The 14,608-nt window shown below is 36.6% G+C and overlaps 1 protein-coding gene across 4 annotated transcripts; it reads left to right on the top strand.

Annotated features, from left to right (window-relative positions):
- Positions 1 to 500: 500 nt before the first annotated feature.
- On the top strand, positions 501 to 14,578 carry LYVE1 (lymphatic vessel endothelial hyaluronan receptor 1). 4 transcript variants are annotated; one of them, XM_074585998.1, is made up of 9 exons: positions 501 to 992; positions 1,738 to 1,916; positions 2,461 to 2,585; positions 3,753 to 3,878; positions 8,485 to 8,644; positions 8,751 to 8,890; positions 10,573 to 10,872; positions 11,645 to 11,723; positions 12,453 to 13,390. In XM_074585998.1, exons 4-9 carry the CDS (start codon positions 3,797 to 3,799, stop codon positions 12,637 to 12,639), a joined length of 948 nt encoding a protein of 315 aa, XP_074442099.1. In that variant the 5' UTR covers positions 501 to 992; positions 1,738 to 1,916; positions 2,461 to 2,585; positions 3,753 to 3,796; the 3' UTR covers positions 12,640 to 13,390. The 4 variants fall into 4 exon arrangements, 3 of the variants coding, with proteins under 3 accessions (XP_074442099.1, XP_074442098.1, XP_074442100.1); XM_074585997.1 differs by having other exon boundaries at positions 3,748 to 3,878; XR_012586859.1 differs by lacking the exons at positions 501 to 992; positions 1,738 to 1,916; positions 2,461 to 2,585 and adding exons at positions 13,882 to 14,024; positions 14,177 to 14,367 and having other exon boundaries at positions 3,165 to 3,878; positions 12,453 to 12,579.
- The last annotated feature ends 30 nt before the right edge of the window (positions 14,579 to 14,608 follow it).

Raw genomic sequence — 14,608 nt, 5'->3', positions numbered from 1 at the left:
AGGGCAAGTATAATTTAGACACAAATTTATTAATCATTGTAGGGAATGGACTGAAAGAGGCAAGAGATTTTAATGGCAATGAAAAGATGAAGATAAAGTTTATTTAAAAAGAAATTGTAGTTCTTTTTATAACTACTTTGAGCAAAACTGTCCACTAAAAATAATGAACCACAATGACTAACAGCACATGAAATATTTTTGCTTATGTATTTCAGTTAGTTAAAGGAGACACCTTTATTTTAATAGGAAACTAGATTGAGCTCAAAAACTATTCTAAATGTAATTTTATCTGTTGGATATTAGTTTGCTTTATCTAGAAAAAAAATCAACGTCTGTGTTCAAAGATCACATCAGATAACAAGAAATAGATCTATTATTTATGCTATTAACACTGAAATAGTTTTCTTGAGGTGCAATATTTATTTTTCTGCTTTAACAAGACACGTTTATTGTTTTTCCTGCACAGCACAGATGTTTCTAGTAAAAGGAATTTTAAAAGGGCACTATTTTTGTGTATCATATTTAAATTTGTAAGATTGTAAGATTTTGCACAAGTGTGCTGGTATTGTACTGTATAGTATCACATACTTGAGTTTTGAAATAAAAGTATGGTTTCAAAGTCCTCAATGTTGCTACCCTAAAGGTTTGTTTTTTACGTGTGCTCTGTCTGCACATTAATGGCTATGTTCTTATGAAACACATACTGCCTTGTGTGTCGTAGTGCCACATTACACATACCAAAGATCTTGTTCTTAGTCTTTCAGTTCTTCAGGAAAGTGGTGTAGAAGAAGCAAGCAAATTCCTGTTTCAATAGAGAAAGTGTTTGTAAGCAGGGACATCCCTGTCATACGCTAGAAACAAGATGAGAGAGGAAACTGAAATATCCTGGAGAGAGTTTAACTCCTGCTTCAGAGAGAGGCTGCCTGACACTGAGGAGGCTGAACACGGAAAGCCACAAGGGAGATCTGTAACCAAAGGAGACTGAGTGAAAGGTTAGGATTCTTTATTTGCTTTGTGTTCTTGTAGGCTTGGGAGGTCTGGGAAGCCTGGGCTTTGTGGAGAGCTGAACTGCCAGACCAGTGAGAAGGAGATAATCCTCAATTTCCACAAAAAACAGAAATGTCACTTCTGAATCTGATGGTCTGTGTCAGGGAGAAAAACTTTGGGACAGCAACAACCTTGCAAGGAATTACTTACCAGGAGAAGACCCTGATATTTGTATTTTCCACGTAAACTTTTTTTTTTTTTAAACTGTTTCCTCTCCAGTTGTCCAGGCTTCAAGGTTCCTTCAGAAATCATTGTACAGAACAGTTAAGTCTGTTATCCCATATCAAAGGTTTTCTGTTTAGCAATCCTCATCAGCATTTTAAAACATGCTGGCATGAGATGCTGGGAATTCTCCTTATAGGTTACTATAAGTATTTAAGACAAATGCTAATTAAACATACAGGGCTGCTTTTTTTTCACCACACAAGTTAAGATGAAGACCCACAAACAGGTTAAAGAGCTTTTATACTGTTACAGTCCAGGTAAGTGATCTTCCATAAAGTTTTGGAACAGCTGAAATATAAAAAGGAAGAAACTGACAAAAAAAAAAAAAAAGGTTATTTCAGTCTCACTTCATCATTCTAAAGTTCTTTCTTCCCTCTCCTAATCTGTAGTTTGGTCTTACAAAACCATGTGAAGGAGCTTATTTTTTTGTTTCATGTTACAAAGGTGTTTATCTCATCTTTCCAGCTAAAAATCCTACTAAACATCAATAGCATGGACAGAGTTTGACTGAAGGAACTTTGCCACTGTGAGGATAATAAGCACAAAGTGTTAAAACTTGGAAGGACAATTAGCATGCAATTTTAAAATGTCGGAAACCCAGCTTTTAATTAGTTTTCATAATAGGAAATACTTAGCAGTTCAAGGTAAGCATGGAGGTGGTAAGATTTTGTTTAATATTCTCAGTGTTTTACAGCCACAGTCTACTAGTCCATGACAGCTACAGAATAACTATTAGTTTCTGCTCCTACATTGTAAATGCAAATGAATCCACTTAAAACTTTCTTCAGTGAGAGTAAGTCTGATTGCAGTATTTGAGATTGCCATCACTTTGTAGAGGCAGGTAAGTACAACACAAAGGAGTGAATAGAAATTCGAGCAAGAAAGTTGTCTTAAGATCTCAAGAAGCTTTACCAACATTCAGTTCCAAACCACAGCCCAAACTCAACCCAAGTTTCATTTCTTTATGGCTAATGGAGGCACCATTTCATTAACTCACAGCATTCTCCACTCAGCCGTGTAGATGCCTGTCTATGTTACAGTATACCCATAGCCATGTTAAATACTGCTGTAAGAGATTGGGCCTGTGCACAGATAAAAATTAATACTATCTTAATATATCAAATGGGAACTTTCTACAATGCAAACCGCAGTTTCAAGAGGTAGCTACTGTTACATTTGTGTTTACAGGATCTTGAAAACAAGCTGGGGATGTAGGACATCTGAAAGTTTACTGAATCACAAACTGAGCATGATGTAACAAAATCATCCTGTTGCAGAAAAAAGGCTCATACCATTCTGAGCTGCATAAGCAGGTAATTTATTAATCAGTACTTGGCATTGGCAAGGCCTCAGCTAGAGAGAAAGAGTGAGCAAACTGGGGTTTCTTAGCTGAAAAAAAAGTGTAAGCAAAGGTATAACTCTTTAAATGCGTACGATTGTTGCAAAACGTAAGGTAATAAACTCTTTTCCACGTCCATTTCCAACAGGAAAAGAAGTTACAGGTTTACAGCACAGTATGGGTAAGTCAGTTTAGACTGGGGAATACCTTTTAACAGTAAAGGACAGTGAAGCATTGGAATAGAGTGCTTGTCGAAATGCTAGGAATTTATCACTGGAAATCTTTAAGAACATGTTAGACACATATCTGTCAGGAATAACATAAATACAGCTGATCCTACTGACAGAAAGGGAACTAGCTGATCTCTTGGACTCCGTTCCTGTTTATTGGAATGTCTGCAAAAAAATCATTTCTTGGCTGACTTCGTGAAGGTTTTCTAAGTTATAGCCATGAGGATCATCTGTGTTTTGAATCAGTCTATTGGAATCACTGTTTGTTGGAACTTCACAAAAGGCAGCAGTGAAGGGACTGGCTCCCACCTCTGTCCTTACAGTCTCACAAGGAATCCCATTTACAGTAGTGTATCTCCAAATATGTTCAAAACTAGGTATCAGGTTATCTCTGTGTTATGGTACCTATTTTTGCATTGGAACTCTAAAGCAAAGGAAAGTAAAAGTACTACATCAAGACAAATAGGATAGTGGTGAATGGATGCCTTTCCAATTCCAAAAGAAAAATCCTGCCTGGCCTGCTGTGATACAATAGAGAATTTGTTTTATTTACCAGATGAATAGACAACATGAGTAATGAGCTGTTAATCAGTAAAACAGGAAAAAATAACAGAAGAAAAACTTCTTTCAAAGTGTTTACTGACTTAGCAGTCTAACAGTCTTATCTCCCTTCCTCAGCTGTGTTTTCTGAGTCAGCAGTAGTTAAATTTCCCATCAAGCCCGACATGAAAGAAAGTGTAAAGGGTGATTAGGGATTTCCAGTCAGTGACCTCACTTCTGAGTGGGACAGTCAACACATTTGCCCTGACATTCTTTCTATGAAGCAGTGCAGTGACAGCTGTAGTTACTTTCAAGAAGTCATCTCCAAGGTGGTCTGACAGTATCCAATACCTTAACTTTTCTTAGCACAGGAGACAAATCACCTTGAATTTCTTAATTTTTGAAGTTCGTGACAATGGCAACTTATTTTGGAGTTACCTCCGCAGTGTTTTTCATCTGGGTTATGACATTCATGGCTCAAAGTTACTTTATAACAGGTATGTAAAGTTCCACTTTTTAAAGTCTTCTAGTTGAATAGTAAAAGACTTGAAAAAAATAGCTAGATTTGCAAAGAAAAATAGGGGGAAGGGAGCGTGTGTAAATATGTTTCTGGCATAGGAAACCAGAGGGTTTTGAGAATACGGTGCAATCAAAACTACTCTGGCATATAGGGGAACTTCCATTGTTACTCTAATTTATTTACCGTCTAAATGCTACAGAGCTGCTTGGTTTAAAGATTTGGTATTGCATTTAGGATTAAGTTCAGATCTATTGAAATGTGATTTTATTTTGTACTATATAAAATACCACAGCAAACAGTTTTGTACAATCCTCAGAGAGCAAAACATGCATGAAACAAGTTCTGTGCGTCTGTGATAAAATGCTATATTTAATGCAAAGTGTTTTGCTCTGATTTGACAATATCCCGACACTGTCTTGATTTGCAACATTGAAGGAAATGCGTGGCAGATATCTTGCAGTTCATCTCCAGGGCAGAAATGCCTGTCTCTGGTTAATACAGTGCAAAAGTTCCTATTTTGTATAAACTATCTGTTTGAAAAAATTAACATAGGGAATTGCTAACATCAACTTTATCACACAGTTCTTAGGTGACCCTTCTCATTTCTCATTCTCAAACATTGTTATATGAACCTATTTTTTCAATCAGGGTCATATAACACCCCTTCTATATTTTACTGAAATTTGAACGTCTTCTCCTTCAAATTCCATAATCAACTTGACACAGTCTATTCTAACTGCAGTAGCTACTAGGATATCTGCAGATACTCAGTGTATATCAGATGTTTCCAGATGTTTCACTGTAATTTGCAAGGAGTAAATGCTTGTTCTACCTACGCAAAAGAACATACACTATAGTTGCAGACAATTGATTTTCTTCTGAAAGGCTTCTGAAGTGAACCCGGACTGAGTGAATTAGAGGATCAACTCAAGTCCGGTTGAAATTCCACAGGACTGGAGTACCCAACAACAGTAGTCTCCTCCAGCAATCCCAACCACTGAATAGTTTTCACTGGGGAAATGGAGACCTTGCGTCTTAAGACTATTCTTTCCAGCTGCTAGGACCCCGCTTAGTTCCCTTACAAGCCTCTCTTGGTGTATCTACTCATGAACCCTCTGCTCATTGGCCCAAGAGCTCCAGTTAAGCTCAGGGCTGATCTCCATCTGTGTCTTCGAGCTGTGTTGTAGCATGCCCTGTCCCCTTCTGTAGGGACTTACTGACTGGGCTTCACAGATGGACTCTGGACTTAGGTTGTATGTAGCCTTGCCTCCAGGATGGATTTCAGGCATGTGTTACAGGTAGCATCATCTTCTGCTGTTCCCAAATGGACTTTCTGGATGAACCCTGCATCTGATTCATTGTCTTGCTCTCTCTGGGGCTGCCAGTGAAACCTGCCACTGTCACCACTGTGGTCCTGTTCAGGTGCTGTAGGACTGTGCCCTGGTTTGTGAGGGCACCGTCCTGTCTGTGCTGCAGTCAACCTCAGCTCCTGGCTCCTCTTTCCTTGTGGAACAGCCTCGTTCTTGCTGCTCCCTGACAACAGCAGCCAAAGGAAGTTCTCTGTAATAAAGCAGAGTGAAGGCTTGGCACAAGGCAAAGAGATAGAAACAACAGCTTCCCCCCAAAAGCAAGAAGAGAACTAATGCACAATTAAGCCAATACCCATAGCTTACAAAAGCTGAACAATTTTCTTCCTGTCCTAGGATAACTTTGTCTTGTTGTGAGATTCTTCTGTTTAAGTCTTCCCACCTTTCTCAGTAAAACAGATTTTTCACACAAGACCCAAATACTGAGGAAACTGTCCCATTATTAGTAGGTTAACTAAATAGAGCAAAGCTTTAAGTACAGCTATGTGCAGCTTGTGGACCAAAAAGGATAATATGCTTCTAAAGGATTAGTCTGTCTCCTGTACAAACTCAGTCATCTTTAGAACAGAGTTCAGAGGTGATTTAAGAAGTGATAAAAAGACTTTAAAAGGCTACTGTTCGCTTTTTGGATTTCTTCCTCACACTGTAAAACCATCTGGAATTTAGATTGAAGCTGACAACTTTTTCCAAAACATTTCTTTGACTACACCATTTTGTTTTAAAAGGCTTAGCGAATTCTAAGGTACAACTTTGGTCCATTGTCCTACAGTCACTTTTCTTATCACTTAAGACTTAGTTTTCTGGTACTGAATTTTTATGTTACGGTATGTATCTATCATGCAATTCTCATGTAGAAATATTTGTCCTGTAATTGAATGACTAAAGACTGTAACAGTTTACAATTATCTAGGCAACTTTCTAAGGTTTCACAAAATTCCATTCAGTCAGCTGCTCAACTTTATTTGAAATTTGTCAAGTTGGTCACTCAGAAACTTTCATTCTCAACGTTACATTTTCTGCAAGTTGTATTAGCTCAAACCTAAATATAGGAAAATAATTGACTAAATAAACAATAAAAGTAAGAATGAAATCTGAGCATAAAAAATAGTAAGAGGAGAAAGGAATTAGGCATAAACGCTAGAGGTGGAGTGGGGTCTTGAAAAATAAGGAAGTGGAACTGTGGAATGTGCCTCAGCAGCTGAGACAGGGAGTTACTCAGGGACCCAGAACCAGAAGAGTTGCCTGTTAGCAAAAGGGAATCAAGAAAATTAACATCTAGAATGGAATGGAATGGAATGGAATGGAATAGAATAGAATAGAACAGAACAGAAATATTTCAGTTGGAAGGGACCTAAAACATTCATCTAGTTCAACTGCCTGACCAATTCAGGGCTTACCAAGTTCAAGCATGTTGTTAAGGGCATTGTCCAAATGCCTTTTAAATACTGACAGGCTTGGAGCATCGACCACTTCTCTAGGAAGCCTGTTCCAGTGTTTGACCTCTCTGACACAGAAGTACTTTGGCAAAAATGAAGACATACAGGAGGAAATTTATGAAGACAGGCTGGCTGAAAGGAAGAAATTTGACAGTGTGAATCATCTTTGCACTGGGACTACTTGGATAGACTTGAGGTCCTTGATATCTACACACACATGTTCACTGAGCATCCTCATGCAATATGTTTGGGCTTGTCTTATCTTCAAGTCAGGGCTGGATGCAGCCACTATTTGTCTATGGGGACTGCTCAAATGTTCAGTGGCTCAGCTGCCATGTGACTGGGTATCTGGAAGTCTTAATGGGAGGCCACAGCTTCCATCGCTGCTGAGATAAATCCACCTAATTCAGTGATTGCTCTATCAAACATATCAGTCCAATTAAACAATGTAAAGACAGCAGAGATGCATCTTTTACCAGAAGCTATTTCCAACCCCACCACACCCAGTGGGAGCAGGAGTGAAAATCCTGCCTTTTAGCACTCCACACAAGCTTAGTCATCACTTTATCCCCTTCTCATCATAGGCGTGTCTTGGCTGCTAGTTCTATCTTTTCATTCATAAAATTTAATTTAACCTCTGTTGCTAAGAAGTCATGCGGTGGATCTGCAGGCATCTGTTCATCCTGCCTCGAGAGTTTGTGGATTGCCTGTATTCTGATGCGTAGATTTTATGAAGTATTCATTAGTGTACATACCCGGTGAGCACACACTCTGAAAAGCATATTGAGCAAGGAAGTAACACCTATGGCTGTTGGTCATATGAAATGTTTGCAATGAAATGTTGAAATGTTTCATTTAATATGGCAATTACTGTATGTAAATCAAAAAGAAAAAAATCTTTTTTCCAGTATATGCTTCCGGTGAAATATAGAGGCAAATGAGCAATATCCTTTCTCCTTTTCTGTGTCAAATCCTGAATTCTGTCCTATGTCTTTAACATAGGCTGAGAAACTAGAGGTGTAATCAGACGTAAGCTATGCATTTCCTGGTGCAGGTGTGCCAGCTGTGGCTATCTAAAAATGCTGGATGAACTGCATATGGAGGAGGAATGGGGAAAAGCGTCATAAATTCACCCAGCCTATCCCTTCCCTTCTTTTTCTGCTGCTTGCCAAGCACTCAGTAAATTGAACACTTGACAGTGGCTGTAGGGTGGAATCATCATGACAACCTAGAGAAAAAGAAAAGAAATAATAAGCTTAGGAGGAACAAGGAACATAAAGAATGATGAAATCTTTATAGGTGTATTTTCTTATTGGTATATTAATTCAATGAAAAATTATGTGTGATACCTTTGATAGAACTCACATTGGTAAGAGTCATGACAGAATCAGTGCCTTAGTGCAACTGCTAGTTTCATCATGTTAATTAAAAAAAAAAGGGGGAAAAAAACCCTCTGATTTCTCTTCCCATTTTGCATTAATAAGTACGACAAATAAGAGTGTCTTTAGTAAAAAAGTGACCCAGGTAATGACTCAAATGCCAACTGAATATGCATTTAGTCTAATAGCCAAACCTCTTGAAAGGCTTCTAGAGTATTGTGTTAAGGAAATATATTCTATTTTTAAAATATGTCTTTTTTGCTAGAAATTAGTTTTCTGCTATCCTCAAGCTAGAAACTTTTAACAATATTGAATTCAGTTGAATGTGATCTTAAATTCTTCATGAGGATTAAATGTTAATATTCAAATACTAACCTTGAATATTTGTGTCTAAATTACAGGTTCCATTGTTCCACCTTGCAGGATAACAGGTGTAGGACTTTACCTTGAGGAGAAAGTGAATTTCTCAGAAGCAAGTAATGCATGTAATCAACTGAATCTACAACTGGCAACTAAAGACCAAGTTGAAAATGCTTTGAAACATGGCTTTGAAACGTGCAGGTATATGACGTCAGTTGGTGTCTCATTACCTTTTATGAAAGCCTTTACCCGCATCTGAGGCTGGTGATATATCTAATATTAAAAGGACTGATGCCTTTTATTGTAGCTATGGATGGGTGAAAGATGGATTGGTTGTCATTCCTCGGATAACATCCAACCAGAAATGTGGTAAGGGCAACACTGGACTAGTGCCATGGCATGCTGAACTCTTTAAAACTTTTAAGGTTTACTGCTTCAATTCCTCAGGTATGTAAGCATGGCAACTACATTTTTTGTGCTTTAGTTTGTTTTTTATAATTTTTTTAATATCTGCATGAAAAAATCATAACAAATGAGTGAGTTCTCATAATTTGTTGGCCCTTTCCCCCCCCAGTCTTAAATGTTGTCAAGCCATACTTAGCTCTGTAGGGGGAAAAAAGCTTCTGAGAAATACAAAAGGTCAATTCGGTTAATCTGCATTGATAATTTGGTGCTGCCACCAAAGCTCTTGAAGAATAGTTGCTGTAATGTTGACACAATGCTCTTAATATGATTTGATTATTTACGCACATTAACGTGAAAGACAGTAAATTGAATCTTTAACCAGGGTGTCTGTGTGTCGTGTATTTTCTTGCAAAAGGACCAAGAGTTTTTCTCTACAGTCTATAGCTTTTATTGATGAATGTGTAGGTGAATTAGTACTCAGGCAACATGCTCTAAAAGAAGCTGCTCGTATTGGTACTGTTATTTCTTCTGTTCCTATGCAACATGGTGTTTCAGTGCATGAAATATGTGTCATTCTGCATCAGAAATGTTGATTAGGTTGGGTAATGCTAAGGAGGTAGCAAGTAATTCCAAATTATTTGCTTTGTTTAGCTTTAATTCCAAAAAAATTATACTGTTACAGCATGTGAAGAAAGGCTTGCTGAATGGTTAGAAAATAAAGTAATTTATAGTTAACATTTATATGATTCTGCATTTCTTTATCTTAATTGCCAAACTGTTGCCTGTTCTAGGCATTTATTTTCCAAAACATTTGGCAGAATATTTTTTCTTTGTGCCAAAGAAATGCCAAAATCACTTGAAAACTGTAGTGGAAAAAGTGAAAAGCCCCTGCCATTTAGCTTTTTATTCTGTGAATGTAACTGCGTCATCAGACTTCCCATGGGGATTCAGTTGGAGAACAGTACATACGTCGTTTCCCTGTTATTTATGTTGTAGTCTGCTTGTTACTTTAGTGTAATTTTTATAGCTTTACAGAATATAGAACTTCACTAGAAAAAAAGAATTTTCACATAAGCCTGATTCAGAACTCAGCTTTTCCATTTACACATAAAAGTCCACTTGCACCCATTGTTTTATATAGACAACACTCGCATCATTTAAATGACTTAATTTCTGAGTGTGCCTCAAGTTTCTTTCTTTTAAGCCCCCATTAGAATCGTGTCATCTTATCGCACACTGGTGCCTCATTTATGTGAAAGTTTTATGGGCTACTTTTGTTTCCAGGAACTCAAAGTAGCATTCCAGGTATCAACAGTGCACGCATATGTTTTGAACATATACATAATATAGTAGAAATATTTTTGAATCATGGATCTGCAGTTAAGTCACCTGCTCTGCAGGAGGTCATATTATAGTTTTTTATATGCATTATTACTCTGAGTACTTTTGGGGAGCAATCTTGTCATTGGTATGCAATTACAAAAAGAGCACCACACTTGCTCAAAAAAGTGTTTAACTATGTGAGTAAGGATAAAAGGTGTGTAATCTGGGTTGTAGCCACATGTTTGAAATAAGCATGCCTGATTTGGGTAAACCTTTTGTGAATAAACAAATAATAATTTCCAGAAGGGAATGACTGAGGAACAATTTCAATAAATGTGTGTACAGTAAGTAAAAAACTAACATACAACACAACTCTTATGTATTTCCTTTCCATGCTGCAGATGTTCAGATTAATTCATGTAAACCAGATCCAACTACAGCCATACCACCTTCATCAACTGCACCAATGGACTTAACTGCATATTCAGGCTCTGATTTGACTGAGAACATCACAGCAGTGCCCAATGTGACTGAGTCAGAACAATCCCTGAAAAATATAAAATTTCGTGTAATATGTGTAACTGAAACTATATTACCAACAGAAGGGACTACTACAAAAATGCCAGAGGAATACTCACCAATTGACTCTCCTAACTACACTTCCCATGCTGCCTTTAAGAACGATGCCACTGTCTTTGGAGGTAAAGGCCATATATGGTAGCTATTTAATCAGAAGAGCTAGTTACATAGATGTTAGTAGTAAAACTGTTTACTGCTCTTTTGTTTGCTACTCCAGCATCCGTTATGATATACCTGAACCTGGAGGGAGAATTGGAGTGTTACGGTTTTGCAAAAGCAAAGCTTATAAGGCAGAGGATTTTAAAATAATTTTTAAGTAGAAGTAAGATTTTTTTATACTTTTTGATAATATTTTAATATTAAACAGTGGAAGTTCATTCTGGTTAATGTGATTTGGGGTAAATACATTTCTGAGAGAGTCTTAGCAAACACTATGTGCTCAGAGTAATGGAAAACTCAGCAGGCTCTTAAAAGAAGCCAAGGAGAATTGCTCTTCTCCAAATATGGAGTTGTTCTCGAGATATGAGGTGTGAATAAGTAATCCTAATATACAGCAACTGAGAAACAGACTTAATATGAGGAAAAGCATTCTAACAGTAAGGATAGTAATCACAAAAATGTGCTCTGTAGGCAGGTTGTAAAAACCCTCCAATGAGCACATTAGACAATCATCTGTCAGGGATTGCCTAAATACCTGGTTTAGTCTCTCTTGAAAAAATGAGTAGGAGTTACTATCCTTTTGAGATTTCTAATACCTCTGTTCTTGAGTTGATATGTATGTACCTCTTATACTAGGCTATTTTAAGAAGAATCTGGATTTATGCTCATGAACCTTTAGAAAGTCTGAATTAAGTACATACAAAAAGTCTATGCTTACTTCACTGTTATCTCTAGGTGTCCCCACTGCACTTCTTGTACTGGCAGTCATCTTCTTCATTATTTCCGTTGTTCTAGCAGTTTGCTATATCAAAAAGTAAGTTGTTTCTTTTTTTTTTTTTATGTTGGACTGAGCTAACTCCTAGGGTACAAGCAGTGAAGACTTTAGATATATAGCTGAAGAGCAGAGATGTGATGACAATGGCATCACAGTGTAGCACAGAGAATGAGATCTTAAACCCTGTTATTGTGCAGATAAAGTATCTTGTTTCTCTTACCATTCCCTGCTTTAGAAAAGGAACCAAAGATAAATATTGCCTACTTTTGATTAGTCAATCATACCTAGTGCGAAAAATTTCCAAGTGTGCCAAAATAGCAACACTGAAATGTGCGTCTGTTTGTATATAAGCTGTTTACACAGTTTTATTCTTGTTTCTTTCTATGTCAGACCCAAGGTAGAAGTTTTTATTCTTGGACTATGATTGTGTTCAGGAAAAAATAGTTGTTGAGCTCATTTGTCATGCATAAAGATCTTCAACATAGTGCATCATTAAATCATATCAAAAAGTTGTGTGCATTTCTCACATCCTAGCCCAGAAAGCTTCATCGTTATGTACCACGAATCCTGAATACACATTGTCTGTTTTTAAAAAAACAAAAAATTCTTGAAAAAGCACAATGATCTAACATGCCACTATTCTCTGTGAGACTTTTGCTTGAATATAGCAAAGGAAGTTAATTCTAGATATTTTTCACTTTATTTCTTGAGTGATACTACCAAACTATGTCAGTGTTTCTGCTTTACTATCCTTTTTTCTATTTAAAGGTACAAGACAACCTTCCAATTTTCAAACAAGAATCAGCAAAAAGAAATGGTTGAAACTACTGCTCTCAAAGAGGCGAAGTCAAATGACAAAACACCTGAAAAGGAAACAAAGAATAATGGAAAAAAGGTAGAAGAGTCTAAAGCCAAGCCTGAGGCCACAGTAAAATGTCTAGAAGCAGAAGTTTAAGGGGAAGCATGTACACTTCTTGACAGAAATACAAAACGAAGCACACAGAACTTAGCAACGCTTTTAAACATGGGTGATTGTAAATACTCATGAATGAATATTTTCTCTATCTTAACATATGAAAACTTGTTTTTTTAATAATTACATCATTAGCTATAAATGCTCTTGCAGAAGAACATGGTATCTTATTTACTTGAAATAAATAAAATCCATATTACAGCTCATTTTTCGTCTTTAATAAAGAAGTAATTAGGAATGTGCTTTTAACGACATGCAATGTGTTAACTATTTGCACAGAATTCAGATCAATGTATAATGAAAAGGGGGTTTTTTATCTGGTTGGAGAATGTCTAATAACTTAATGTCTAAAATAAAATGATACTGTAGCTCTTCCTCATGTAGATTAGTTTATTTCCATTAAGTAGTTGCATACTGTTTTTAAAAAGTCTGTTTACAAACAGAAGAAATGAAGTCTGTTTACAAGTGAGTAAAAAATCAAAGGATCAACCCACTGTCATTCAAATACCCAAGAAGGGTACAAAGATGCTGATGTTTATATATATATACAGCAATGAATAACGTTCTTAGATATCTTCGTCATATCATAATTTACTGTTTTATTTATTAAAACCTGTATCATTCTTCTGCATCAGATATTTGACACGGAAAAAACCCCAACCATCTCAAGAGTTATATTTAAGATCTTTTGTACATATTTGTGTGGCTTTCATAATAAAGATCTCAAGTGGTATGGGGTGTTTACAGTATTTTGTAAAAAAATAAAGTATGGTAGATATGTTTGTCTGGACAATTTATTCTTATGCAAACTGTTTCACAGTAAAAAGAGTTCAGATAACCTTAATGTTACAGCAGCAATTAGTTGTTAGAAAAGAACAACGCTAGCAATTTATCAAATATTTTCGTGAATAAATGGTTTGGATAACTTATTTTTATATGCGCATGAGGTTATTATGGCAAAGGAAGTTTCTTTTTAGATCAAGCAGCTTGAAAAACATAATAAACATAAATAAAATAGCAATAGAACTGATCACCTATATTGTGTTTTCTACAGCGTAGGATACTGAGTTATGAACTTTCATATTTTTGATTCACGTATATTTAAAAATTGCCCAGTGGTTATATATTCCACTAGACAGTAAGTTTTTGTTTTCTCAGTCAGTTAAGTCATTCTTCTCTTTGCAAAATACTGCAGTAATGACACGTATCTCTCCTGGCAACCAGAATGAAAGCACTCTGTGCCGTGTGAGCAGAGAGAGTAGACAGCAGAAATAAGGCCATCAGGCAAGGCCACAGCCAATACTTTTCAAGGTGGTGTCGGAACAGCAAACGGGCTTAAGGACACAGGCAACACTAGTGGATTCCAGGTAATTTTGGACTTTTTTGTGACATAATTTCCCTTCCGCCTCTTTTCCATGTTTTATTAGAAATTACCTGTTTCTCTGTTCTTTTCCCCACCACCAAGAGATAATTATCTATCTTTTATTACTCTCCTACCAATATTATCTTTATTCCACAGGTATCAACTTCCTTTTCTCTCAGATTCTCATTCACACCTAAAGAACTTTGGAAAATTGTTCTCTAATTCCACTCTGCCTGGAAGTTTTTGGCTTCTGTTTTAGATACAAATAAGGACTTTTATTCCCCTTGAAGTGTTTACTTTCTAAAAAATCTATACTATCTGAAATAATAAGATACTGCCTTAACCTATAAATGTGTTGGGTTTTGATGTGTCTTAAAAACTCAGATAGTTTTCACCCTGACCTTCACACTGACACCTGGCCAATGCACATAGTTTGATCTGCCCCACCTATCAATTACACAATTTATGCCAATACTACAAAGGCTAAAAGGAACCCGTTAGACTGTTCTGTATGTAATAAAAGCTAGCTATAAGGACTAATAAACAAGTACTGTATTTGATAGTGCCTGTGTGTAATGAGTACTACTC

This window comes from Larus michahellis, chromosome 4, assembly GCF_964199755.1.
Source record: "Larus michahellis chromosome 4, bLarMic1.1, whole genome shotgun sequence".
Lineage (NCBI taxonomy): Eukaryota > Metazoa > Chordata > Aves > Charadriiformes > Laridae > Larus > Larus michahellis.
This window is presented reverse-complemented; position numbering and strand designations above follow the sequence as displayed.